The sequence below is a fragment of the Oryzias latipes genome, chromosome 5 (assembly GCF_053564925.1).
Source record: "Oryzias latipes strain Hd-rR chromosome 5, Olatipes_Hd-rR_3.1".
Lineage (NCBI taxonomy): Eukaryota > Metazoa > Chordata > Actinopteri > Beloniformes > Adrianichthyidae > Oryzias > Oryzias latipes.
The window spans coordinates 9046023-9071339 of NC_136241.1; the positions used below are offsets into that span (position 1 = coordinate 9046023).

At 39.2% G+C, this 25317-nt stretch overlaps 1 protein-coding gene across 3 annotated transcripts in view; it reads left to right on the forward strand.

Moving 5' to 3' along the window:
* Positions 1–3114: 3114 nt before the first annotated feature.
* Positions 3115–25317, forward strand: part of LOC101175642 (caM kinase-like vesicle-associated protein) — a 30989-nt gene continuing 8786 nt past the window's right edge. Inside the window, exons 1-10 of one of the 3 annotated variants that reach the window (XM_078947018.1) lie at positions 11856–12132; positions 13896–14101; positions 20672–20810; positions 20898–21029; positions 23514–23588; positions 23701–23839; positions 24005–24125; positions 24264–24339; positions 24456–24592; positions 24692–24770. In XM_078947018.1, coding sequence (XP_078803144.1) covers positions 11978–12132; positions 13896–14101; positions 20672–20810; positions 20898–21029; positions 23514–23588; positions 23701–23839; positions 24005–24125; positions 24264–24339; positions 24456–24592; positions 24692–24770 — 1259 coding nt within the window. In that variant the 5' untranslated portion in view covers positions 11856–11977. Of the gene's footprint in view, positions 3299–11855; positions 12133–13895; positions 14102–20671; positions 20811–20897; positions 21030–23513; positions 23589–23700; positions 23840–24004; positions 24126–24263; positions 24340–24455; positions 24593–24691; positions 24771–25317 lie in introns of those variants that run through there. The other 2 variants (XM_023954831.2, XM_078947019.1) reach the window with 2 other exon arrangements.

Below are 25317 nucleotides of genomic sequence, written 5' to 3' on the forward strand. Positions count from 1 at the left end.
GCTTTTCTGGCATGTTGGCATAAGTCCTTCAGATGTGATGGATAATGATCACTCTTAAAATATTTAACATTCATCCTGATCCATAGTAAATTTAAATTCAACAGCTCTAATAGCTATGGTGCAGTGGTAGGGATTGTTGTCAAATCTTCCATGTGTACTCTTAACAGGTAGTGGTCGGTCGCAAAGCCTCTCTCCTCACATCCCACTTTGAATCTCCACTAATACATTTAATTGCCATTTTAGAAACCAGAGGATAAATCGTGCATCCTACTTCTGCTAGTTTGCTGTAAAGTCAGGGAATGGACCTGAATGTTTTGAAAAAACTTTTTTCACAAACTAACAGTTGATGAAAGAACAAAATAAAACACCATCTTTTATTTATTTTCTCTTTCAGCAATTGAAGCTACCCAGGAACTCAAAGGCAAGGGTTACATTTAGCTCCACAACAATAAAAAACTGTAATATAGTCATTTAGTGCTATCGCATTACATCTGTAGATTATACTAAAGCATGTTACTTTGGCAGTTGTAACATAATTATAAATTTAACACTTTCACATTTTTTTCTTTGACCCTGATATTTCTGGGAGATTTTTCTTAGATTTTTCAGCATCTTCTGGAAATTTGTCACTAAAAAATTCATAATCTTTCTAGAAGACCTTAAAAAAAGAAATATGTTGCTCATGGAAGCAGCAAAAAATGAACGTTTTACATTTGACAACGAATAAATAATAAAGAAATGATAACGGATACCTGACTTTTTCAAAGTGGGATCCATGATGGAGCAGGAATTCTGCAGGGCTGTGTTGCAGAGAGAACAGAGTAGGAGGTTTTACAGTTGGGTGTTGAGCAGGTTAAAGAGGTTCATGCACTCTTCCTCTTATCCCGGTGTCTTCATAGCGGCACTCATTTTGGAAAAAATAAAGACATCACTGTTACATAAAGCAGAGATACAAAATGTGCCTACTGTCCAAATCTCCCTGCAGACACTCTTTCTTGTGTTTGCAACGTTACTGAAGATCATATGAGCAATAGCTGCACACTGTGGGCTCTTGCAGGTGGCGAATTTCCACAGTCCGAGCCAAATTAAAAATACAGAGGATAGTGTCATAAAAACACCCACATCGTAAAAAGGCTGATAGCACCTGTTTTGGGAATGTGTTGTTACAGTTCATGCTGCTTCTACCTTACTTTAGTCACAACTCCATAGACTGGAGGGGGGTACTGATTCGCTACACGGCTATATTAAAAAGCGTTCATGTTCAGGTAATGCATTCACTCTGAACTTTGAATGATCACAGACAATAACTTGTATTTCTCATCAAAAATCTTAAAATGCAATATGCTGTGGTATGTTTAAAATTTGCAAATATATATATATATATATATATATATATATATATATATATATATATAAATATAATTTATATGTTTTGGTTCAATAATTGTGTAACAAAAAACAGGACACCATGAAAGACAAGTTCCTGCTTTAAAAACATGTTTAGTGCACAACAAAGAGCAGGATTTACTTCTTAACCCTTGTGCTATCTTAGATGACCCCACCCTTACATTGACGTGTTCCCCCTACCACGACAAAGGTGGATAAAGGTGGAAAGATTTCATGTAATCCATGGACACCAGTGAAGATCACAAATCATTGAAGAAAAAAGGTTCAGCGCACTGTCTAGTGGGTCTAGATGACCCAACTCCCAATGTTAAAGTGCCTAGGATAGCACAATGGTTACTTAATGCTGCACATGATAACAGACAAAGGGTCTGCAATGAAAAGTAAATAGGAGTAGGTCTCAAATACTTGTACAAGCCTAAAAAAAAGTCAATCTTGAATTGGTTAGGTTAAAAACAGTTGCCAGGATTTTTATAATTTTATAATTTTAGTAAGATTTAAGTGATGTTCAACATTTGTTGTGGGATTTTTCTTAACTGGCCCATTTGTTGCTTCTTTGTGTTCAACTGCACTCAGTTTGTCTGACAGCCTCCTCTTCAATACGTAATATGCATAATGCTGATTTTGTGGATGGAACATATTTTATCATTTAACTTTATTTTATTTGACCATTTATGGCTTTGAGTTGAAGTTTAACTGTTGAGACATTCTAACAAATTTCAAAATTGTTATTCAGTTAGCAAAAAACAGTTTGAAACATCTCATGTTTTCTACAAATGATGCTTGTGAGCTTGATCGCAAAACAAAAGATAAGTTGTATTGTTCAATAAAGTTCATAGAGTCTGTATGTGTTAACTGACTTCTTAGGTTGTTCTATTATCAGACACGGTTGTGTGTTTTCACATATCTTACATGTTTCGATATTAGTCTTCCGTTGACGAAGACTAATGTTTCCTCAATGAGCGAAACATTTTAAAGCCGAATAATTTAAATTAGCTGAGGCATGCTGAAGATACGCAACAATAACAATAGTTTGATTGCTTTATGCAGTCAAATTAAAAAAAATGTCATACCTAATGCTTAAAAAAGAAAAAGATTAAAATCTCTCTAATTAAAAGAACCAAAGTTGCGTTATTTTTAACCTAATAAGAGGTTAAAGAGGGCTATCCTTTTTTTGGGGTTATTCTAACTAGAAAAAGAAGAAGAAAAAAAAACCAAGGGGGGGGGGGGGTTGTATTGCTCCAAAAAGTAACCCAAAAATACATCCCAACATGAAAACCCCTAAAAGTAAGTTAAAGAAATAACTCAAGTGTTTTAAGGGTCTAAAAAAAGGCAAGAAAAGATCTTATGACAGCAGTAAATTCTTAAGTTAGATAAAAAGAGATGTGAGGGTTTATCAGCCTTGTGAGTTGTGAAAGCACAGAGTTAGTGTCTGCATCAGATTGTGCAAAGTTTTTATTTTTCATCTGTATGCGTTTTTACGCAGAATTTTCTCATTCAATACACATTGTGGTTTCATTTTTTTGTATTTAATTTGAAAAAAACAACAACCTCTGATTGTGAATTTTAAAATCCTTTTTGCGGTCAGCCTGCAGGCAGCATGACCGTCACCGCGTCCGTTCACCGTCAAAAGTTGTCCATAGGATGATGATGTCGTAACATTTGATGCAATGCTGCAATCAAACATTAGAGCGCTCCAGCTTGCGTCTCACACATCTCCGCCTCCTTGCATCACAGCTCGCTCTCCCCATCACACATCCACGCAATCGCTGACTCTCGAGAATAAGCTGACTTGTTGGAAATACTTGAGGATCTCTCATCTTCCTGAAAACGCGCTGCCTGTGGCTTCGCAGGGGCTGGATTTGGGGATTTTTATCGGCTTGCTTGATTAGAGGTAAGTGAAAACGTGTCACGTTAAATGTTCGTTCTTATTTTAAAGGGATAAAAGGTTTTCTTTCAAACTTTTGAAATCGGGAAACATTTGGGCTGGGAGCGTTTTCGTTTGGTTTATTTTGTGCCCAAACTGAAGTTTGAAGTAGTTTGGAAGCAGATCATGATCATGCAGAAATATTTCAGGAGAACTGTCAATCTGACTGAGCTCCTGATGTTTCAGGTACTTTTCCAGAACAGATACGCTTGTGGAAAAAGAAAAAAGAAAGCTGCTTTCTGTCACATTTGTTTCTGTTGGGTTTGTGGAAACACACAGAAAACCTGCAGTTGTTGATAAAGCTTTTGGTTTGGAGTCTCTCACAATCTGTCATCACCTCTGACTCCAACTTGAGTGAATGAAAAGCTCCCCATGCAGATGCAGGACTTTGTTGGAAGTGTTCTTATCTTTTGTTTTAAATGAATCACAATAAATTGTGAAACAGCCATGATTATTTTAGGAATGGATTTTAGGTGCTGGTTATTTCTGCAGAACGGATGAGCCCTGTTCCATACCTGAGGATGTCAACATTCAAGAGTCACATTCATAATTCAATTTCATGTATTACAGATTCACAAGCTTTTCTGCACAACTGATTTCGTGCCAAAAAAATGACATACTGAATTCTAGCCCAACTTCCAAAGAAAACAGATGTAGACGTGGTGATTTATATTCATGCGATCTGTGCATCTGTGAAGTTTCTCACTACAAAACCAGTTTGAATTGTTTATGTGAATATTGTTGTGGCCTCACAGCACCGGACATTTGCATGTAGGTCATGAAATCAAAAGTCCGATAACTGGGTCACTTTTACATGTGCTCGTGAGCCAGGCATCACGGATAGCCCTTGTTTTTGAACAGATCTTCTCCGGGGGGTTTGGTTTTGTTGATTTGGCTTTTATTTTGGTCGCAGTCATGGGAAGTGGGAGCAGTCTTTGGACAGTGACGGCAACAAGAACACAGAGCTGCTCTGCACACAGTACCTTGGTGCATAGTGTAGCACTCGGAAACCATGGCAACTAAACAACATCATAAGAACCTGGTCAAATGAGCCAGTGATGCTTGAGAAAGGGATGAATGGTAGACTCGACACTGCATAGCAGAAGCACGCAAACACAAAGATGGATTTATATCTAATTTAGATCTTCAAATCTGACCTTTTAGTTAAAGAGAAAACAAATACCCAGTAACCTTATTTCTTGTGCAATACCCTTGAAAAGCAAAAGTGTTTTTCTAGCCCCATGTAACAATTCCATTCTTGAAAAAAAAGAGGGATTTTTATGTTATAGAATTTGGCTCATGCAACACCACCATCTGCCCCCTGTCATCACGCAGATCTCTTTGAAGAGGCTCAGCTGTGGCCAAATCCGCAGATCTGGCCTGATTCCACTGTTTCACGTTGCTTTTCCTTTCCATTGAGAATACACAATCTCACATTCAGACTGTGCCTTGGAAGAAAGTCATTTGTTTTTTTCATTAAATTGACCACAAATCAGCACACGCATTAGTTTCCAAAAGACTAACACAAATATTTTAAATGAGAAAGAATCAAGATTAAATTTCTTTTTAAGGAAGGTTAGCACCTAAAGCCTTTACATAGGTTAACAGCACACCACACAAAATAGCTTAAAATCAGAAGATACGTTTTATTCAAAGTTAGGCCACAGGGAGGAGAAGAACCAGTCTCAGTTGCATGATGACACAACTATAAGTTCTCTGGATCACCACATTTTTAGGTAGCAGTAGTAAAGCCATGAAAAGGTAAATATCTGCAGGCAAGTAGGTCTCACAGAACTGCGTTGAGATGAGAGGAGATGAGAACGTTGTGAAGGCCACATTGTCAGTTGCTACGGCAGGATACAAATTTTGTGGAGAGGCAAGTGTTCAGCTGTCCAAAAAAAAATTTAGGGTTGTCTTTTGCCCAAGGACACTTCGACACATGGTCAAAGTTCAACTGGTTTTAACTTTCAATAGACACATATTTTGTATGAAGAGCCCGAAAACGGTTGCAAAAATGTGCGTAGTGATGTGTGAAAGCGAGAGATTTGAACGTGGAAGTCTGACACGCATTTACATTTGTTTACATAGACTGCATCGGAAGTGGTCTCTTGAACTTGTGTTGCCGAGGCCAATGTTAAAGTAACATTATCAGTAATTTTTTGCAGATGGGAGCATTAACTGTATAGGAGAGAACTAGACGGCTTGCGTATGACGCCACCTATAGGAAATGCCTTATTTCCGGCTCAAGCAAAACAAAACCAATTCAGTCGCCATTTTTTCACCATTCGGACCTCACCATTTTGGAGCCAGACAACAGAGATTGGTCCAAGTAGTCTGAGTCAACGTTTCTGTAACAACTATAGTCGTCAATCGTGTGTAAGCGTGTTTGAAGTCCACACCTCTTCCACTCAAAACTCAGGATAATCTGTCAATCAAACAGCTGAGGTGGGGGCCAGTGGGCATCACATGCTTTCACTGAGGCGACTGATTGTCAGTGTATAACTTTTTAACTTGCAATGAAGAAAAAATATTATGAAAAAAATTAGGATTAGCAAGAAGGTGTTCAGAAAAAGGTGCAAAAATGGTTGTTCTGATAAATATAATGACTGAGTATTTCTCTATAGAAGTCTGTGGGATTTTGGCTTCTTGGAGCCAGCAGGTACTTCCTATTGGGAAAGTGAAGGGGGAGGGATTGTTTCGTCCAGTTTCCATCTACAGTCAATGGATGGGAGGTGGAGAAAAGTTGCAATGAGAACAGAAACTCTCCAAGCAGCAGAGCAGACAACAGAACAGGTAAAGATGATAATCAGCAGCGTGAGAGATGCTTGGTGACATTTCCTTTTCAATAAGCTTTTCTGCTATTTTTGTGTTTCTTTGTTCTGTTATCTCATACATGTGCTACTTAAGACTCCTAGCATCAATGTAAAAAGCAAGGTGCAAGCTCAGACAACACTGAGCAAGAAAAAAACAAAATCCAAACCAAAGCAAAAAAAGTTTAGAAACTCGTGTGTTGGACAGAAACACAGGATGAAGTTCCAGAAAACAGGTCAGCAATGAGAAGAACGCACTTGAAGCAAAGCTAGACCATGAAGGAAAGCATGTGGTGGTCACGGTTGAAAAATAGAAGCTTGATTGCAGAGAGATGGCTGCAGCGGAGTACCATTAGTGACCAGTCCTCACTCAAAAAGAGTTAACTTTTGAAATGTTCTTAAACGTTTTCCTCAGACAGCATTTGCAGAGCTGAAGCAAGTTTGAGGGACTTCTCTCCCACACAAACATTTGGCCCTTTTGAATCCTCAGAGCTTCCAGCAATCACAGCAATCAAGCATTTTGATTTACGGTAATATTTATCAATTCAAGAAGTATTTCGACAGAAAGATAGAGCTTTGTTTCCATGCACAGCAAATGTTATCACTGATTCAACCTATTAAAGTTAAACATAGAATAAAGGGAACTTTTTTGTTGTTGTTTGATCTTGTTTACCTTAATTCACCCAAACGCTTAAACTTAAATGTTTGCCTTAAAACATTAATACAATAGCAGAGAATGGCCTGTCTTGCTTTTTACATTTTTTTACCTATGTTCTTGTGATATTGAAATCTACTATTTTGTTATCATCAGGGCTCCAGACTAACATTTTTCACTAGGAGCACTGTGGCCCCTAACTGAAAATTTTAGGGGCACAACCAGAAAAAACTTAGGGGCGCATACCGTAAATCAACATGCTAACCAAATCTACTAATTTCCACTGTATTACTAATAAATACTTTAATAATAGATGCAAAAATTACAATGTGCTGTTCTAATTCAGTGTCACATTTTATTCTGCACTTTTGAAGATGCAACAACAAGGTAAACTGATAGCACCATCGCTGTCATGACAGTACAAATAGTAAAGAAAACTGATGGAAATTTATGTTGGTGACACCAAATAAGTGCAGCCAAGATGCACAATAAGCGTGTTTGAGATCACCCAGGTGGACTCAACGCTGCACAGATCACCTGGTGTGTGACGTATATTTTTGTTTTTGCTTCAACATCTCCTGTCAATCAAGACAAAAATATCACGAGAAAGGGGTGGGAGCAAGCCCCCAACCTGAGCGAACGCAGCTGGAAATTTAGTACTGCACTGACTGAAAGCTGCCCTGATGACTACAAAACAATGCATTATGGGACATGTGTCCTGATGGGTTTTTGTAGTTCAGTGATCAATTAAAATAATGTAAAATACCAGTTGATTAAAAAAGGCTACATACATTACAAAACATTCAAATAGGTATAAAATATATAATAACACAGATCATACTGAGGGAGAGAGGAATGTTAAAACTAAATTGAATGGTAAGGACAACTCCAATTTCCTGTTGTCCTTTTTACGTTTGATGTATTAAAAATACGAAGGGTGGGGGAGGCAAATTTACTGGTAGCACATGTGCGACTGGATGTAAAATTTACTTGCACACTCTCAAATTTTGGTCGCAAAATGCAACCATTTGGTCGCAGTCTGGAGCCCTGATCATGAAGAAACACATCTTTTTCTGACCCGCAGTTCTTCCACGCAGCACGCACCATACATGCATCAATCTGTAACCATGTAGAGAACCCGATCCCCTCATCTGTTCAATGATGAAATGGACAAAAACTGTAGAATCACTGAAATGCAGCTGCCTGTACACCTGTAGTTAGACTAGCATTCTCCTCCAATGATGATGGCTGATTTGGACAAAGTTTATGACCAAGAACATCAGCACAATTAAAGTAATCAATTATATGTTTTTCTCATGTTTGACATTTTCTCAGACAAACTGCTTTGTTTTTCAGAGGATTGTAAAAAAAAATGAAACAAAAACATTCTTTCTTATCTCGTTATCACAACATGACGTAATTCGTTATGTCGTGATAATAACACGTACTATCTATGTTCCGCATGTGTTTGGTTTTTGTTGGTGTTTCACCTTTTCTTTCTGTGCAGGCTGACTGTGACTCCTCCCAGCTGATCCGCGCCCTCACCCGGTCTCTGTGGAGGAGCGTACAGCTGTCTGCACTTACATGATTAAGTTTTCTACCTGTTTAAGTTGACTTCTTTCTGTATTCAGTGTTGGTTCATTTTGTATGCTCGCCCTGTGTTTGTCAGTTCCTCTGTTCCTCTTTGTTTCACTTTTTTCCTCTGATAGAGAAAATCATTAGACTTTTCGACTCAGCCTCTTTCCCTGCATCTGGGTCCTCGCCGACCAGCCCATGACACCACAAACCAATCATAACAGGCCCAGGAGGGCAAGCACAAGCATGTGAGGTCCCACTCCCCATTCACAGGAGGATATTTTGAATGGAGAAATGGCTTCTCTGGGCCAAGAGATGCGCAACTTTATGACTGGAATCTTGGAGCTCCATAAATGTTTGTTTCCCTATGCTCTGAGTTTTTTAATGTCAGAGTTTTGGATATGGATGCCAAGAAAGCAAACAGGCTAAAGCACAAGACGGTTTATTTTGGGACTCAGGTTGGACAGGAAAAAGGAGTCTCTGGGAGCAACACGGTCATAGGCCAGCAGGTGGAGCAGCAGTTGCTGCACAAGAGAAAAAAGTTATATTATCTCCAACCACAACAATGGATAATGACAGGGGGCTTACTTTCTTGTGCGAGGAAAGCTCATGGCAGCAGGAGTCCAAGGCGAGAGGAACTGCAGGACTGTGTGACGCCAAACTACAGACTGAGAAGGATCATCTTGTTGGAGTTTTGCTTGACATAAGAAAGTCTTTCCTCTTAAAAACCCATGGGGAACAAAACAGATTCACAACTCCAAACACTACTGAGAGAGGCAACAGGTCGGCACCAGTAGAAAGCAAACTTGAAAGAGGAAGGAGAAGACAGCTCAGAAGCATGAGACTTTCGGGGCCTAGCAAAAGGGCAGAGGTGAAGAAGGCGACCTGACTGAAGTGCTGTAGCTTCAGGCAGCTGCAGTGTGCCGGCCTTATAAAGGCGGAGTGAATCAGCTGACTGCACTGCTGAGATGAGCTGCCAAGGTGGAGTGGCCCAGAATCATAACATCTAAAGGGGAGAGCCATGCGTTAGTGCCTAACTGAGTGAAGCAGAGTGGCTGACCATCGGCGTTCCTTCAAAGCATTTTCGGCCAAGCTTCTGAGTGTCTTCAACCCATCCACAACTCCTTGCGCTGCAGCTTCCCAACTTCTTTGGCTTTCAGAATGTTCTCAGACTGTGCCAGATTGGAGTTTTGCTGCCAGCACGGTATTGACCGACGAAGCATGTGTGAATGTCTTCTATCAAGGTCTCTCCAGTTCTCTCAAAGATGAGCTTGCAGCTTGTGGCATACCTGATGACCTGGAGTCTCATCGTCAGATGAGACAGAAGACGTATGATCTTAAAGAACATCGTAGGATGGCAGAAATCTACCCATTTATACCAACAGCTCTGGCTTCCACAATCGCTGCAGCCCCAGCACATTGTCATCCTCCATGCCGCCTCCAGAGCCCATGCAGCTGAGATCGGGTCATCTTTTGCCTGCTGAAAGGCAGAGATGCATGGGAGGGGGCCTGTGCCTTTACTGTGGGTAGGCTGGGGACATAATCAGAAGCTGTCCAACAAACCCCAGGGCTCGCCAGGAGAAGGTCAGCTGGTGAGCTGGTCTGTTATTTGGTCCTCTAGACCAGTGTTTTTCAACCAGTGTGCCGCGGCACACTAGTGTGCCGTGGGAGATGGTCAAGTGTGCCGTGGTAAATTGCCCTCATTAACTGATTTAACAACATTTTCCATCTCCAGGATTTCAGTTCTTTGTTCATCCCTACAGGCCCTGATAAAACACTGAGTAGTTAGGAATATGAAAGATCGTAAAATACTTTTTTCTTTGTGTTTATTTGATTCTATTAAATACATTTTGATAAGAATGACGATGCCACGATTTAGCCCCAGCTTCAGCTGTGTCAGGAAAAGTTCCGCCCCTTTAACTGTTTCCACCAATCATTCTTGGGATCTTAATCACATGTCATCAGTCTGACCAATCAGAAGTGGTCAAAGTCTTCACTTCCTTGTTCTGAATTCTGCTGGAAAAGTCGCACAGTTCTAAAAAAAGTACCAGCTAAAGCTCGTCTTTAGCGGTGTAGTTTTCCACAGAATCCGGTGTCGGACCGTGGAACAAGTGAACAAAACAATGAAGCTCAAAGACGCTTGTCTTTCTGCGTTCGCCGGATTATTGAACTACATCTCCCATGATGCATTGGGTTAAAAGTGACAGCGGGAGCGTGTCGGCGCACGAGTCTCTCCTCTTAACGTCTTGAAACAACAGCGAACACAAATCAAAAAGTTTTCAAATCTTCTAACTTAGCTTTTATTACATCTATTAGAAAAAACAGCCGCAACTTCCAGCTTTTTCTGCCACAATTATCAAAAAAATGCTTGTGAGATCATGGAGGGACTGTGGATCAATACAGACTGTTTTTTTTATCCTTTTTTTTTAATGCCGGTGTGCCGCGGGAGTTTTGTCAAGGTTAAAGTGTGCCGTGGCTCAAAAAAGGTTGAAAAACACTGCTCTAGACCACCAACCAAAGTCCTGCTATCACGTAATCATCAGCAGGGAGAGTTTGACACACTCATAGACTCAGGTTCAGATGGTGACTTAATATCTCTGGAGGTGGTTAATGATTCCTGTGGAGCCTTTGGACTCTGATCTAACGGTCAAAGTTTCTGTACGCACCGTTCCTGTAAAATTGACTGTGTCTGGGAACCACTCTGAACTTTTGTTTTTTTATGTAGTTGAAGCCATGAGTCCTCCTGTTATTCTAGACTTTCCATTACTGTGTAGACATCCTCCCCATATTGAGTGGGTTTCTGGTTGGGTGTTGTCGTGGAGTCCCTATTTTCTCATGAGCGCTGCATTAATACGCTTATCGGTCCGTAGTCTACCCCATCCTGAGGCCCCTGATCATACTACTTTTCCTCCAGAGTACCACGACATAAGAGATGTTTTCTGTAAAACCTGAGATAAATCACTTGTGCCCCATTGTCTCTATGACTACGCGATAGACCTTCAGCTAAATTCCCCTAAGGACCTGTATCCCTTGTCCTTTCCTGAGCAGGGGGCCATAGAACAATATATACAGGAAAGTCTTCAAACTGACATAATCCGCCTTTCTTCCTCTCCAGCAGGGGCTGCTTTCTTCTTTGTCAGATGCTTGATTACGACTCTACATAGACTGCAGAGAATTGAACAAAATCACAGTCCGCAACACTTACTTACCCTTTACCTTTACTTCAAACTACATTTGATCTTACAAAGGGAGCCAAGGTCTTCACTAGGTTGGACTTGCATAATGTGTATGATTCGCATGTGCAAAGGGGATGAATGGAAGAATGCCTTTAACACTCCCAATGGACATTTCGAGTATTTGGTTATGCCCTTTGGGCTCATCAATGCACCGGCAGTTTTTCATGGCCTGAAGGAAATGATTAATAAGTTTGTCTCTGTGTGTCCCTTTGTGTGACGATCTTTTCCACAGACCATGATACCCATGTGCAGGATGTCAAAGCCGTACTAGGTCTTCTGGAAAACCAGCTGTTCTGCAAAGAAAAAAAATGAGTTTCATACTGCCCAAATCACATTCCTCGACCATCTGGTGTCTCCTGGATCTGCCCAAATGGGCAACACAAAGGTTTGTGTTGTCCAGGAGTGGCGTACTCCAACTGGCCACAAAGAACTGCAGCATTTTGTCGGCTTTGCCAACTTCTACAGGCGTTTCTTCAGGGGGTTCAGTGACATTGCTGCAACTCATCACAGACTGAATTTGCTAAGGTAAGTTTAGTCTGGGATGAGGTGGTCAACAAAGTGTTCTGTGAGCTAAAAACACGCTTCTCTACAGCTCCTGTTCTAGTTCAACCATACACTTCCAAATAATTCATTGTGAAAGCAGCTGCGTCTGATACCGGAGTGGGAGCTGTGTTATTCGAGGGCATCTGATAGCAAAATTTCCCCCTGCGCTTCTTTCTCCCGCAAGCTCACTTTTGTGGAAAGAAACTATGACATAGGGAACAGAGCTCCTAGCAGTTAAGTTGACTCTTGAGGAGTGGCAGGATTTGCTTGAAGGTTCTGAACAGCCATTTCTTGTGTGGACTGACCCCAAGAACATGGAGTACATCAGAACCGACAAAAGATTTAACTCCTGCCAGGCTCTTTGGGCCCTGTTTTTCAACAGGTTCAGATTCTCACTGTCCTACAGGCCGGACAGAGAAACATCACGCTGGATGCGCTGTCCCGCCAGCACTAGAAGGAAGGGGCGGAAATTGCTGGATGCGCCACTAAACTCCCAGAAACAATTGTGCTGGCAATTACACGCTGGGCCCTGGAGCGTAAGATCAAGAACTCAATGACCGTAAAGTCTGTTACACCTGCTGGTTGTCCCACGGAGAGTTTGTTTGTCTCTTATAGTCTAGGTCCCCAGGTGTTAAAGTGGGGACACTGTTCTCGCCTGACTTGTCATCCAGGAATCACCCAGGCAGCTTTTTTGGTGTCTGAACAAATCTGATAGCCTGACATTAAAGGGCCTATACCATGCAAAATTAGAGCTTTTAAGTAAATTCTAATGTTTGTTCCTTACTATTAATATTCCCAAAGTGATATTTTGATCCATTCACGCATTTCTGAGTATTCCTCTAAATACCTGTGCTCTGAGCACCAGCCCCTCCCAACCTATGAAAACGAGTGGGTCCTCATGAGCTGATGTAGACAAGTGAGAACAGCCCCTTCCAGTAAGAGTCCCCTTCCAGCCCCACCACACCCCCACTCCCTTGGTTGTGCACAATTGTGCAGGTATCTTTTGTGTCTTTTGCAGGTGTATTATTTTGTGAACCAGCGTAGAGAGCCAGGAAACACTCATTCGATTTAGCTTTTAGATTTTGTGCGGTGGCGTACGCCAAAGAACATTCTACTGAGGAATCTAAATTACATTTAGGGATGGATCCTAAAGGTTTTAGAGAATGGCACAAGCAGATGGGTGATATTGAGAAGACGGCTGCAGAAAAAGGAGCAAATTATTTCCTGCTGGAGGTGCAAAAAAAGTAAGCAATGAATTCGAGGAACTGGTTTGAACATGGATTATTAAAGAAAGATGGAAAGGTGTCTCCAGGAAAATGATTTGCATGAAAGTGAAGAGGATTTTTGATACAGAGAACATAATAGAATGTTCTCATCATTTCAGTAAATACTGAAATGTTCAGCCATCACAATTCTGTCTGTGACGGAACTAAAGGCAAATATACAGTATTCACATGCGGATGTTGTTTATTTTCGTGGGAGAAACGCAGCCATTCTGTCAGGTCTTGGATGACGTCATGAAATGGGAGACACCCACATGCCTTAGAGGCATCTCTAAAGCGGTGCCTTAGAGATCGAGTCTTTTTACTTCTGGGTATGAAAAGAGTTCATGAAATTAACTCCCTCCACATGGTCCTCTCAACATCTGTGGACTGAATATGCCCACAAGTCCCTTGTCATCTCCTCTGGTTTTTTCCCCTTTCCGGCCGCTTAAAGGTACCAACCTTCTCTTTTTCCCCATCAAGAACAGTAAGCTTCCACATCTGGACCAGCAGCATTTGTGCAATGCTGCCAACGCACTTGGACCAGTCAATGTTGTTGAGGAACCAAGAAAGGTTCACTGCTGCAGCCAATTGCCACCAGACACGTGTTCCGGAGGGACAAGGTGTGGCTTTCCTCAGTGGATGTGCCTCTGAAAGGGGGCTCGAGGTTGGCACCAGGTTGGCACCAGGTTGGCACCAGTGTTCGGCAGCATGAGTGTGTGAATGTGACTGTGGCTGTGAAGCGCTTTGGGCCTTTAAGAAAGGTAGACCAGCATAAAAGTGATGCATACAAGTATTTGCCATTTACCAATTATTAGATAGTTAACACAAATAAATCTAGTCAAAGAAAAAGAAAAAGATAACAAATGTGAAGAATCCATCGTGCATCCCCTGGAGTTTACATTTTCTCAGCACAAGAAAAATACAAAGTGCTCCTGTGTTAACCACTAGGCTATAGCAACTAACTAAAACATGCTTTCTGCCTTAGCTATTTTATGTGACACAGCAAAACAGTGTTTTTATTGTGAGGTTTTGCATTCGATAAAATGCTGCTTTTAAGTCCGTCTTGGGACAACACAGGACAGCATAAATTATGTGCCACTTTTAAAACATGTATGTATTATTTATGCAGCTTTTCCTGGCCATTTGTGATACCTTCCGCTTGTTGTGCTTGCATGATGTGGAGAATTTTCCACTCGCCATCCATGTTTTTTTATTTTTCAGGTTTGCCTTTGTTATTATAATTTAATAAGGCGTAATGGAAAACTATGTTTTTGTTTGTTTTTATAATTATAATTTTATAATTTTATATATTTTTTTAATTTTGTGAAAGAGAATAAAAAAGCCAAATTAGAGCAAAAAAAATAAAACATCAAAAAAAGGTAAAAAAGGACAAAAAAAGACAAGTGTTCAATAGAAACAAAATTAGCATGCTTTGGCGGCAGTGTTTCGACCTGTATTCAGGTCTTCCTTTGGCCTATACAGCATGCTGTATAACACTATTAAAATTAAAATGTTTAATTTTTATCTGCTAAATTTGGGCAAGCATTACTCCTTGTCATGTGTAAAATCTAAGCAAACATAAATTGTGTGAATAAATATGATTTAAAATATTGAATCTAATAAACAAAATATGTTTTAATGTTTATTATTTAACAGCAACTTTTGACTAAGCAGTACAAATGCATAAGATAAATATAGTAATGGGATTAATAATAATCACAACATTTATTTCCACTTTGTGTGAGCTAATGTAGTCTTTGTGGTATTTTCTGCAGTTAGGGTTAGGGTTAGGGTTAGGGTTACCCTAACTCTAACCCTAACCCTAAGTCAAAAACTGTGAAAAGTAAATTTTATCCAACGCAGATTCTAAATGTTTTTTAGTACTCTGGTCTGGTTTCACTTTCTTACTTAGTTTGTATTTTGAAGGGATTATTCGTCATAATGTCTGTGGAACAAAATTAATTTTCACAAACCATTATGGAAAGAAATAAGATAGTTTATGTTTTTAAACAAATCAAATGGGAACCGGTTTTGGACACAGCTCTGAACTGAGGCCTGGACAATTAAGGCATAGAATTCCAGACCCAGACGGTGCATTAAGATAAATCTAGGTTATAGCTAAAGCAGTAATGGTTCATCTTTCTGTTGTCCTTGAAGCATATTCCATTTCTCAAATGTCCCCCATACTTCAGTCTAATGGAGAGTTGAGAGCTTTCCCCTTCAGGACAGAGAAGGGACATTTTGAACGAGTAAATGGTAATCAGAAATCCTTCAGGCAGGACAACTGCAGCAGGACATTTGGTTTCAGAAACTTAGTGTATCCATCTGTCTCCTTTCGCTCGTATCAACAAAACCTCCATATGGATGTGGCATGTCTAAAAGACAATATTGCCAGTCTGTGCTTGACCTAAAAGGAATGCAATAGAAGAGATGCAGTCCTTTTGGCTAGTTGACCCTTAAGTTTACTTTAACAGCATTATGTCAGTGAAGGTTCTCCGTCATCTGGGTCATGTTATCACAGGATTCTTTTCTTCAGATTAACTGGACTTTAAATGTGCATTTAGAAGATGTTTGCTGCTCACCTGAGTAGCTTCTTCAGTTGCTGCTTTAAAAGTGTAGCAAAAAAATAAAAAAATAAATGAGCTTTTTCTTTTCCTGAACAATTATGTCAATATTTTTGCATCTTAAACACATGTTGTGAGTAAAAACGTATGAAATCAAACAACGTATCATCATTGATATGAGCCATATCTCTCAAAAATATGATTCTGCAAAAATCTATTCAAGGATTTTTTTTAAAGAGTTTAAAAAACATCCCAATTCCCAAAACTTTGAATTTTCTGTCAACTCTTGGATGTCATGGGCTTTACAGAGTGGGCTGCTGTTTCTAACCATCTGTTCTTTCAGTCCAGAATCTGTCCTTTCTTGTCTTCAAAGGAATTTCCTCTTTCCTTCAGGTCTAAGTGACATGCTAGGCACTTTTGGCTCCTCAGTGTTGTGCTATCTTTTTGTGGATGACTTCTTTAGCTTCCTCAAAATAAAGATCAGAGCATTCCTCTATCAAACAGACCAGTTTTTGTGTCAGGATATTGCTGGGTTTGAAATCGTTGGGTCTGCATGTATCTGTATGCATGTTTTGTTGTGCGTTGTGTTGATTCTATGTCGCTCCACTGGTCCCACAGGAGGACTGACGACACTGGGGAAACTATTAAAAATTGGTCCACAGACACACAGTCCACCTCCTTAAAACAAGGAAAATAATCATTTAAAACTGATTTCATTATCATAACTTACCATTTTTAGTACTCTGTGAAACTGCCAATATTCCAAAAATTGAATGAATAAAATATTAGGGTATGAAATCTGCATAGTATTACTATTCACATAGTATAAGTAAGTTGTGATTTTTTTTTTTTTAACTCTTCAGTAAAAGCCGCAGCTCTAAAAATGGATTTGTTTGTGCCTCACAGTAAGATAAAAACTGCTATTCAGTAATTTGTAAAATAGCTCTGGATGAGATAGCTCTGAGAAATCTTTGCCTTTGGTCTTGACGGAGGCCACAGACAATAAGAATGTCTCTACACCCACTCCTTTGTACAGACTTCCATTCCTGTTGTAAGACTTGCCAAAAAAAGAGACACTCCACTTCCATGTGGAACCTGCATCGTTATGAAGTCTTTAGTTGTTGTCACTTCAAACTTCATGACTCCAACTCCATGAATATCTATCTATCTATCTATCTATCTATCTATCTATCTATCTATCTATCTATCTATCTATCTATCTATCTATCTATCTATCTATCTATCTATCTATCTATCTATCTATCTATCTATCTATCTATCTATCTATCTATCTATCTATCTATCTATCTATCTATCTATCTATCTATCTATCTATCTATCTATCGATCTATCTATGGATCTATATATATATTATATATATATATTAGGGCTGCACGGTATGAGGAATACCTGCAATATGCAATATTAGTGATCAATAATGCGGTGACAATATAACTTGAGGTATGTGAACAAATAGTAAAACAACCAAAAACATAGTTTCCATTTCACTGAAACAGTTTAAAAACTACACTCCAAATGACCCTCGTCTACATAGGAGGCGAACATCTAACAAACAACAAAAAAGAGCTCCATCCGATTGATCAACAATGTGAAGGGGTGGATCTGATTGGTCAAATGCATAAACTGATTTATTTGATTCGTTAAATACTTCAAGCTGCCATAAGCTTGGTTTAGCACATTTAAGGTAACCATTTATTGGAATTTTTGCAGCCTTTTGCGATATGCGTATTGCACAGCTTGAATTTGAAAGCAAAAGATATGGATGCTATTTGTGCATCCACTTGTCAACTTGTATAGCCTCTCTTTCCCCTTCATGTTCAGCTTGGCCATTAGGGCATTAGTGAAATGCCTTAAGAAAAACAAATTGCACCTTAAATCCATTTTTTGATAAATGCAGGACTTGTCACAGACGAAATGTAACCTTTACAGTAACAATACACAATAAAATGTAGACTTGAGGTTCTGATTGGTGTCACTGATGCAAAAGGGTGGAACTGCTTTCCATCTGCACGGTTTTATTTGTAGATCTAAAAAAGACATGTTGGGGTAGATTGATAACTGAAATCCACATAATGCAGTCCCAAGACAAACTGAGGACTTTGAATACAAAATGCCAAAAATATGCCTTAGGGTGCTGGAGGGATCATTATCAAACCAGAAAAAAAAGCAAATGACAACATGCAGTCTGAGAAAAAGATCAGACATTGAAAAATCTGAAAAATCACAAAGCACCAGAACAAAGCAGAAGATAAGAACGTGTGCTTTTCACTTATTCTAAAAAGCAGTTCTGACATTACATTTAACCTTTTAACCATATTAGTTCCGTTATCTCACATGTGCATTTTGGAGGTCAGATGAAAATTACATTACAAATTGAAACTGAAATAAATAAGCATAACCAACATACATTTGCATTTTTCTTCAAATCTAAAGTGCAACAATAAGGGGAAAGGTGAGCAGCATGTGGCTCCGGAGTCTGATGTTGGAGACTCCTGCCATTGCAGCTTTAGACATAAAGTTAGTTGCTTGTTCTTTGCGTTAGCTTAGCAAATTTAGCTTTGTATCCTCGAATAATCCTCATGCTCTATCTGTTAGCACATTGCGAGCTAATTTGTTATGCGCCTTGGTTAACAAACACGTCTGAGTACTATAGTGTTATCTAATGGAAATATATTCAATTAGCCAGAATGATCTAAACCTATAAACGATGATTAAACACATGAGCAAACGTAATTTTAAGATTAACAACTTACCTTAAACTTGTAGTAACGTTTGTGTGCTTCTTCTTCTTCTTCTTCTGGTGTTAACTAATGGCAGGTGGCAAACAACAGGGTGGGGCATTACCACCACCACCTGGTCCGGAGTGTGGGTCGAGAGATGTATTTCAACAACAAAGTAGATGTCCTACCTACCCTAGGCACTTTACATTCTCCCTGTCAGGCGTGTCTTCCTTAAAAACTGAAACAAATATACAAAACACTGTTTGTTATCCAAATGTCATTAGTATTTTGTATTGAATTTGTTTTCTGAGTGTGGCCCTGTGTCTTTCGTAGCATTGACATTTGGATCTGCGAACCCTGTTCTTGTCAGAGTGCCTCTCAGTTTCTGTTTTACTTCTTTTTAGTAAAACACTCCTGGTACTCTGAGAGTTTGGCTACACTGAGAGTTCCAGAACTGTTTCTTAACAGAGCTTGAGAGTAATCAAGCTTTCAAATTTTAATCTGTATTGTGTTCCATTAAAAAGGCTGTTTAGTGTGATTCTGAGACGCACACCTCTTTTCAGCTCCAGATACATCACCTATGTTTGAAGAAATTGATTATTCACACGTAATTTTCTGAATATGTGTGGCCAAGTGCTGAACTTTTTTTCTTGACTGCACGGACCCAGAGGCAGAGTAACGGTTAGGGTTAGGTTCATAGGTCCGGCCAACAACAACATTTAGCGTCGGACTCGCTTGAAATGGCGGCTAGGTAGCTCGTTTGGTAAGGTAAGTGGCTACAAAGCAGGAATCCAGGGGGATAAACAATGGTACTGGGTCAATTACCATATTAATGGCAAGCAATTAACATCACCCAGTGAGGGTCCTTAGGCAAGACCCTTTACGCTACTGCCTCCCGAGCGCAGTTAGGCTGCAGCTCAACACTTCCCCAGGGGATGGGTCAAATGCGGAGAAGAATTTCCCCATTGTGGGAAAAAATAAAGTATCAATTATTATTATTATTAAATATGTGTCTGCACTATAGCAATCTGCTTCTTGGCTGCAAGTGTTACATAAGTTTCCATTCGTTTTGTGCTTGGTTGCACATGAATATAAGCACATAACATCAGCCTCTTTTAAAACCTCTGATAGTACAAAACTTTATCCAATTTTAAGACATTTATTAGACTTTTTCACCTTGATCTGGAATTTTTCTTTCAAATAATTTTTGACTGTATTATATACAGACTGATATGAAGATTGTATCTCCAAGCTGATTGCACAACTTTACAATAGTATATTTAATTTATAAATTCAAAGAAAAAGCATGAATTTGTTGACTGATAGGTACGTTTGATGCTTTATGTGCAGCGGCGTGTAAAGCTTAGTGAGGAAATGGAACGATGCACATGACATTCTGTGTAATTACTTTACATCAATAGATTCGTAGAAACTGGACAGGATTCATTATAAACTTCAACAAAAGTTACAGCTACCTGTATAATACAGGGAAATTTCCTCTGAGTTTTCCTCAATGAAATCATAAATGCTGCAGCAGTTGCTGCAGTGCTGCCGGCTCACTGCGGGCTGAATCCCAGCAGTCTTACCGAGTTTGCTATAGACAATATTGACGTTATTTTTAATGTGATTTTATTCAACCTTGTTGTTGTTTCTGCAGTGTTGGTAAATTCTGCGCTTTCAAAACTCTCACTTTGTATTTTTCTCGGATTTGAAACTGAAAAAGTGCCAGGTGCTTTGCAAATGTGTGCACTGATTTATTGCTTCTATTAGTGCATCACCACAACAACACCTTCTTCTGTTAATCATATTTTCATGAATAATGAAGGATGAATGCTACAAAATTCTTGTTGTTTTATCGTCCTTATTAAACCACATGTTCAAGTCATAAGTAAAACTGCACTTGATGGTTCACTGTTCAGGTAGAAACCAAGAGGATGTTATGTGTTGGCAGGTTGTGTTGTGACAGGATACTCCCCAGCAAGGGCAGAAGCTGCCATGCCCTTTGGTTGTCTGACACTCGGAGAGAAGAAGGATTACAACAGTCCCTCAGAAGTGACGGACAAGTATGACCTTGGACAAATTGTTAAAACGTGAGTGCGTCCGTGTGCTTTCAGACACCTCCAGCCGGGTCGGTTTCTGTCCTGTAACATGACGTGTGCTCGCTGTCTTCTTCACAGAGAGGAGTTTTGTGAGATTTTCCGAGCAAAGGACAGGAACACCTTGAAAATGTACACGTGTAAAAAATTCCACAAAAAGGATGGACGGAAAGTGAGGAAAGCTGGCAAGAATGAGATCATGATCCTAAAGATGTAAGTAAGAGGATTTTTCGTTGGGGCAACCCGACAGACGAAGAAAGACGGGTCGATTTGATCATACATATATTTGCAGATTTTCATTACGAGAAATACACTAGAGTTGCACAAAAACAACACTATACCAACAGTTACTAATTCAAAATCTTTAAAAACAGGAAAGTAGATTAAATTTGCTTGTTTAAAAAATAATCTGATTTACTTTTAATTTATTTTTTAAGTTAGAATTCATATGGGACAAAGTCCTCTACCAGAAACTACAACAAAACACTGAAACTTGTCATATTATTATGTGATCATGTACTTTTATAGGAATTATGACATCCTGTTGTTGCGCAACAGAGGGAGCGCTCCGCATCCGAGTTCCTGAGCCCACCACCCCTCCCCTCTCTTTCTCACACACGCGAGCTGCGTGTGTGACAGGAGACAGGACTGCAGCTGCAGAGATGGCAGTTCACAGTTTCAGGCTGTTCCACACTCTGTGATAGATAGATAGATAGAACAGATAATAGGAAACCAATACGGCGCAGATTTTTCTCCAAGCACTGAGCCACTGTCACCACCCCCCCATTTGTGCCCCGAGCAATTGCCCGTATTATCTGTACCCAAAACAGCTACTACTCACATCGCCCCACTATTTGAGAAGTACTGCCTTAAATGAGTGAATGGCAGATTACCAGAAGTTTAAAGCCTTATTTTCATGACATGCCACTGATAAAGTCACACATTGGGCAAATGCCTTAAGATAGGTAAAGAGAAGGATGTTGGGAAGCAGAGGCAGGCTTACTCTGAGAGCCAACAGTCACAACTCAGAGGTGAATTTCCAGTGAACTTCTGCAACTGTGTAGAAACTATGTTCCTGAATATGTTTTTTTTTTTATTTTAGCTAAAAACAGCATAATCATAATTAAAAGATCACTGGGAACACTTTGAATATAGATCAAAGATGATTGGAGTGGGTCTTTAATTAAATTAAATTTCCATTAACAACTAGAAAAGAAATTACAGTCTGCATCAATGGGATCTGCTGAGTACAGGTTCTGAAGAACCCCAACGTTATCATGAACTGGTTCATCTTTATGTCCAAAACTTAATAATTTGATTTCTACTCAATGCATTTTAGTGTCCAGATCTGATTAAGTATTTTAATAATTTAACTTAGTTATTAACTGCTAATTAACACTATAAACAAAATAGTGCTTCACTGTACATTGCTCAGCTATTAAACAATCAGTCATCAGATCTATTCAAAGTTTCCTGACTAGAACAAGGAAAATAAATGAAAATGTTGAAATGAAAACATCTGCTTGAGGCTCAGCAGTTAAATAAACAACTATCTATTTAAAAAGAGGAAATGTTAGTCAGGACATTGGAACCACTGACAAGTTTCTCCTGCAGCTCAAGCACAAACCCCACAGGAACCGCATTAGCGTGAAGATTTGCTTTCTAAGTGACAAAGATCTAATTTCCCTTTAATGACCGATTCATTTTTTCTGCTTTATAAAAACTGTTGTTTTTGGAATTATAGAAAATGTATGTTCATCATATGGTTGGTAAATCTGACTGCTTTGTCGTCTTCTTTTGGAATTGAAACTGTGTCCGCTCATTTGCATAATGATGCTAAAATTACATGTTCAGTTGTTGTTGCCAATCAAGCATAAATGTATAATATTTATGCAGACCATGAAGAATTGTTAATGGCACTGGGCACTCAAATTTGTACTCCCATGTGTTTTCCCATCGTCTTCTGTATTGTCCCAGGTTCAAGCTTAGTTAGTGACATGTCTGCGGCTGACCATGAAGGACAAACTGCTGTAGGACTCACTATGTTTCAGTCAAAGTTATATTTCAAATAATTACTAGAATGAAAATATTTAATCTTCCATAGTTGCATTTAGGATGATCTTTTTTTCATTTATGTTTTGTTTGATGGGTTAATTTTTTTTTACTTGGCACAATGTGACAATCCTTTCTTTGGAGTGTTTGAATAAAAGCCTTCAATAAATGCTCATCTGTCACCAGAAAATCTTTTGGTTTTTAAATCTTTTAGTATTTTTTTTTACGTTTTTTTAAAGTTATTTTGTATTTATTTATGTATTGTTTGTAAAAGTGCAGATAATTCAGTCAGCAGATACACCATGAGTACACAGGTTTGTGCATGTTTTTGTGAAATAAATACAGTAAATAGGCAGAAAACGTCCAAATCATTGGGGGAAATTGAGTTGTAAGTGAAGTCAACATCAACAACCCATAAAAAAGGATAATATAAATGAATATGTAGGCTATTGCCCTAAATGAGTGAATGTCAGATTACCAAATGTTTATAGCCTTATTTCCATGACATGCCACTGATAAAGTCACACATTAGCCAAATGCCTTAAGATGTTTTTTCTTAATGGTCTTGATTTGTTGCTGTTTATATGGTTCTGCTTAACATTCCTCCTATCAAGTTACTCCTGACTCTAATCTCTCTTTCAACAGGGTGAAGCATCAAAACATCCTTCAACTAGTTGATGCGTTTGAAACTAAGAAAGAGTACTTCATTTTCCTGGAGCTGTAAGTCACATTGAGTGGTGCTACTGTGCTGTTTCTCTGCTTTTTCATGTTTAGGAGTCACAAGCCTCATGTTGACCGTGTCATTAATGTGTTTGATGCAAACTGTTGTCAGAGCTACAGGAAGGGAGGTCTTTGACTGGATCCTAGACCAAGGTTACTACTCAGAGAGGGACACCAGCAACGTCATGAGGCAGGTGTTGGAGGCTGTAGCATACCTACACTCCCTGAAGATCGTCCACAGAAACCTAAAGGTACACTGTGCTACTGACACCTAGTGAAAAACAGCTATACTTCACCAACATTGAAAAAAGTAAATGTGTGGCTAACTTTGAAAGAAATAGGAAAAGAGTGGAAATAGTGCATCCGTAAAATGGAATCCCATTGACTTGTTGAAATAAATTGTTTCACATGTGCAGCTGGAGAACCTGGTTTATTTCAATCGGTTGAAGCACTCCAAAGTTGTTATCAGTGACTTCCAGCTTGCAAAGCTTGAAAATGGACTAATTAAGGATCCATGTGGGACTCCAGAGTATCTTGGTGAGCAACACAAAACTTTGCCTCCTTTAAAAATGCTTTTTAGTCAATCAAAGGACATTACACTTGGAAAGAAAGCAGAACATGTGAAATTTCATTTGACATTATAACACAGAAAAGCTGAAATGTTTCTATGCACAGCCCCTGAGATGGTTGGACGACAGAGATATGGAAGACCTGTGGACTGCTGGGCCATAGGCGTCATCATGTATATACTGTACGTGCTTCTTAACATCATCTCTAGTCTTTTTCTTTATTTTTATAACAAAAGAATGAAGGATTTACTCAAATACAAAACACATTCCCACATGTTGCTGCATCTAACCTCAACAGTTTGTCTGGGAACCCTCCATTCTATGATGACTCTGAAGAAGAGGACTCCGACAATCGAGACAAGAACCTTTTCTTAAAGATATTATCGGGAGACTATGAATTTGATTCCCCATACTGGGATGATATTTCCGATTCTGGTAAGAGATTGTAATTTCCATTCCATTGATTTGTCTGTGGTGCAAAAAAAAGAAAAAAGGAAAAATCTTCACTTGTCCCCTTCTTTTTGTGTTTTAAAGCCAAAACCCTGGTGGCATCTTTGATGGAAGTGGACCAAGACCAGCGGCTGACTGCACAGGAGGCTATAGCCCATGAGTGGTGAGGATTTTATTAGATTCATTTTAGCTTGGCAAGTCACTGAGGAAGAACTCCCTTTCAACAGGATATGACCCTCAGCAGATTCAGAGAAAGCAGTGATCTGTGGAAATTAGTTGGAGGATAATTTCAGATTTTGGATAAAAGTTAATTGCATAGGTGACTCAGGGTGACTTAAAGAAGCCCTGTAACTTTACTAAAAAGAAAAAAAAAACGAAAAAGGAATTTATTTGAGAGGGATGCTTGTTCCTGAAGCTAAACTTTGAGCAGGCTCCATTAGAGAGAAGCCTGACAGATGAAGGTTCAACCTCCCACTCCGTTTTTGGTACAATAAAGAATGACAGAGACGCCTGCAGTCCAAGAGAGAAGAGTTCTCTCTGAGACTATAACACTACAGAAACTTTATAAAAGACAGAAACTCGATCAGCAAGTGGCATGATGGGTAAAAATGAAAAAAACAGAGGGACTTAAAATCTCGCTCAGCTAAACTACGTTTGAGATTTCTGCTAAAAAATATAAATCATGTCTGATAAGTAAATATAACTAAGCT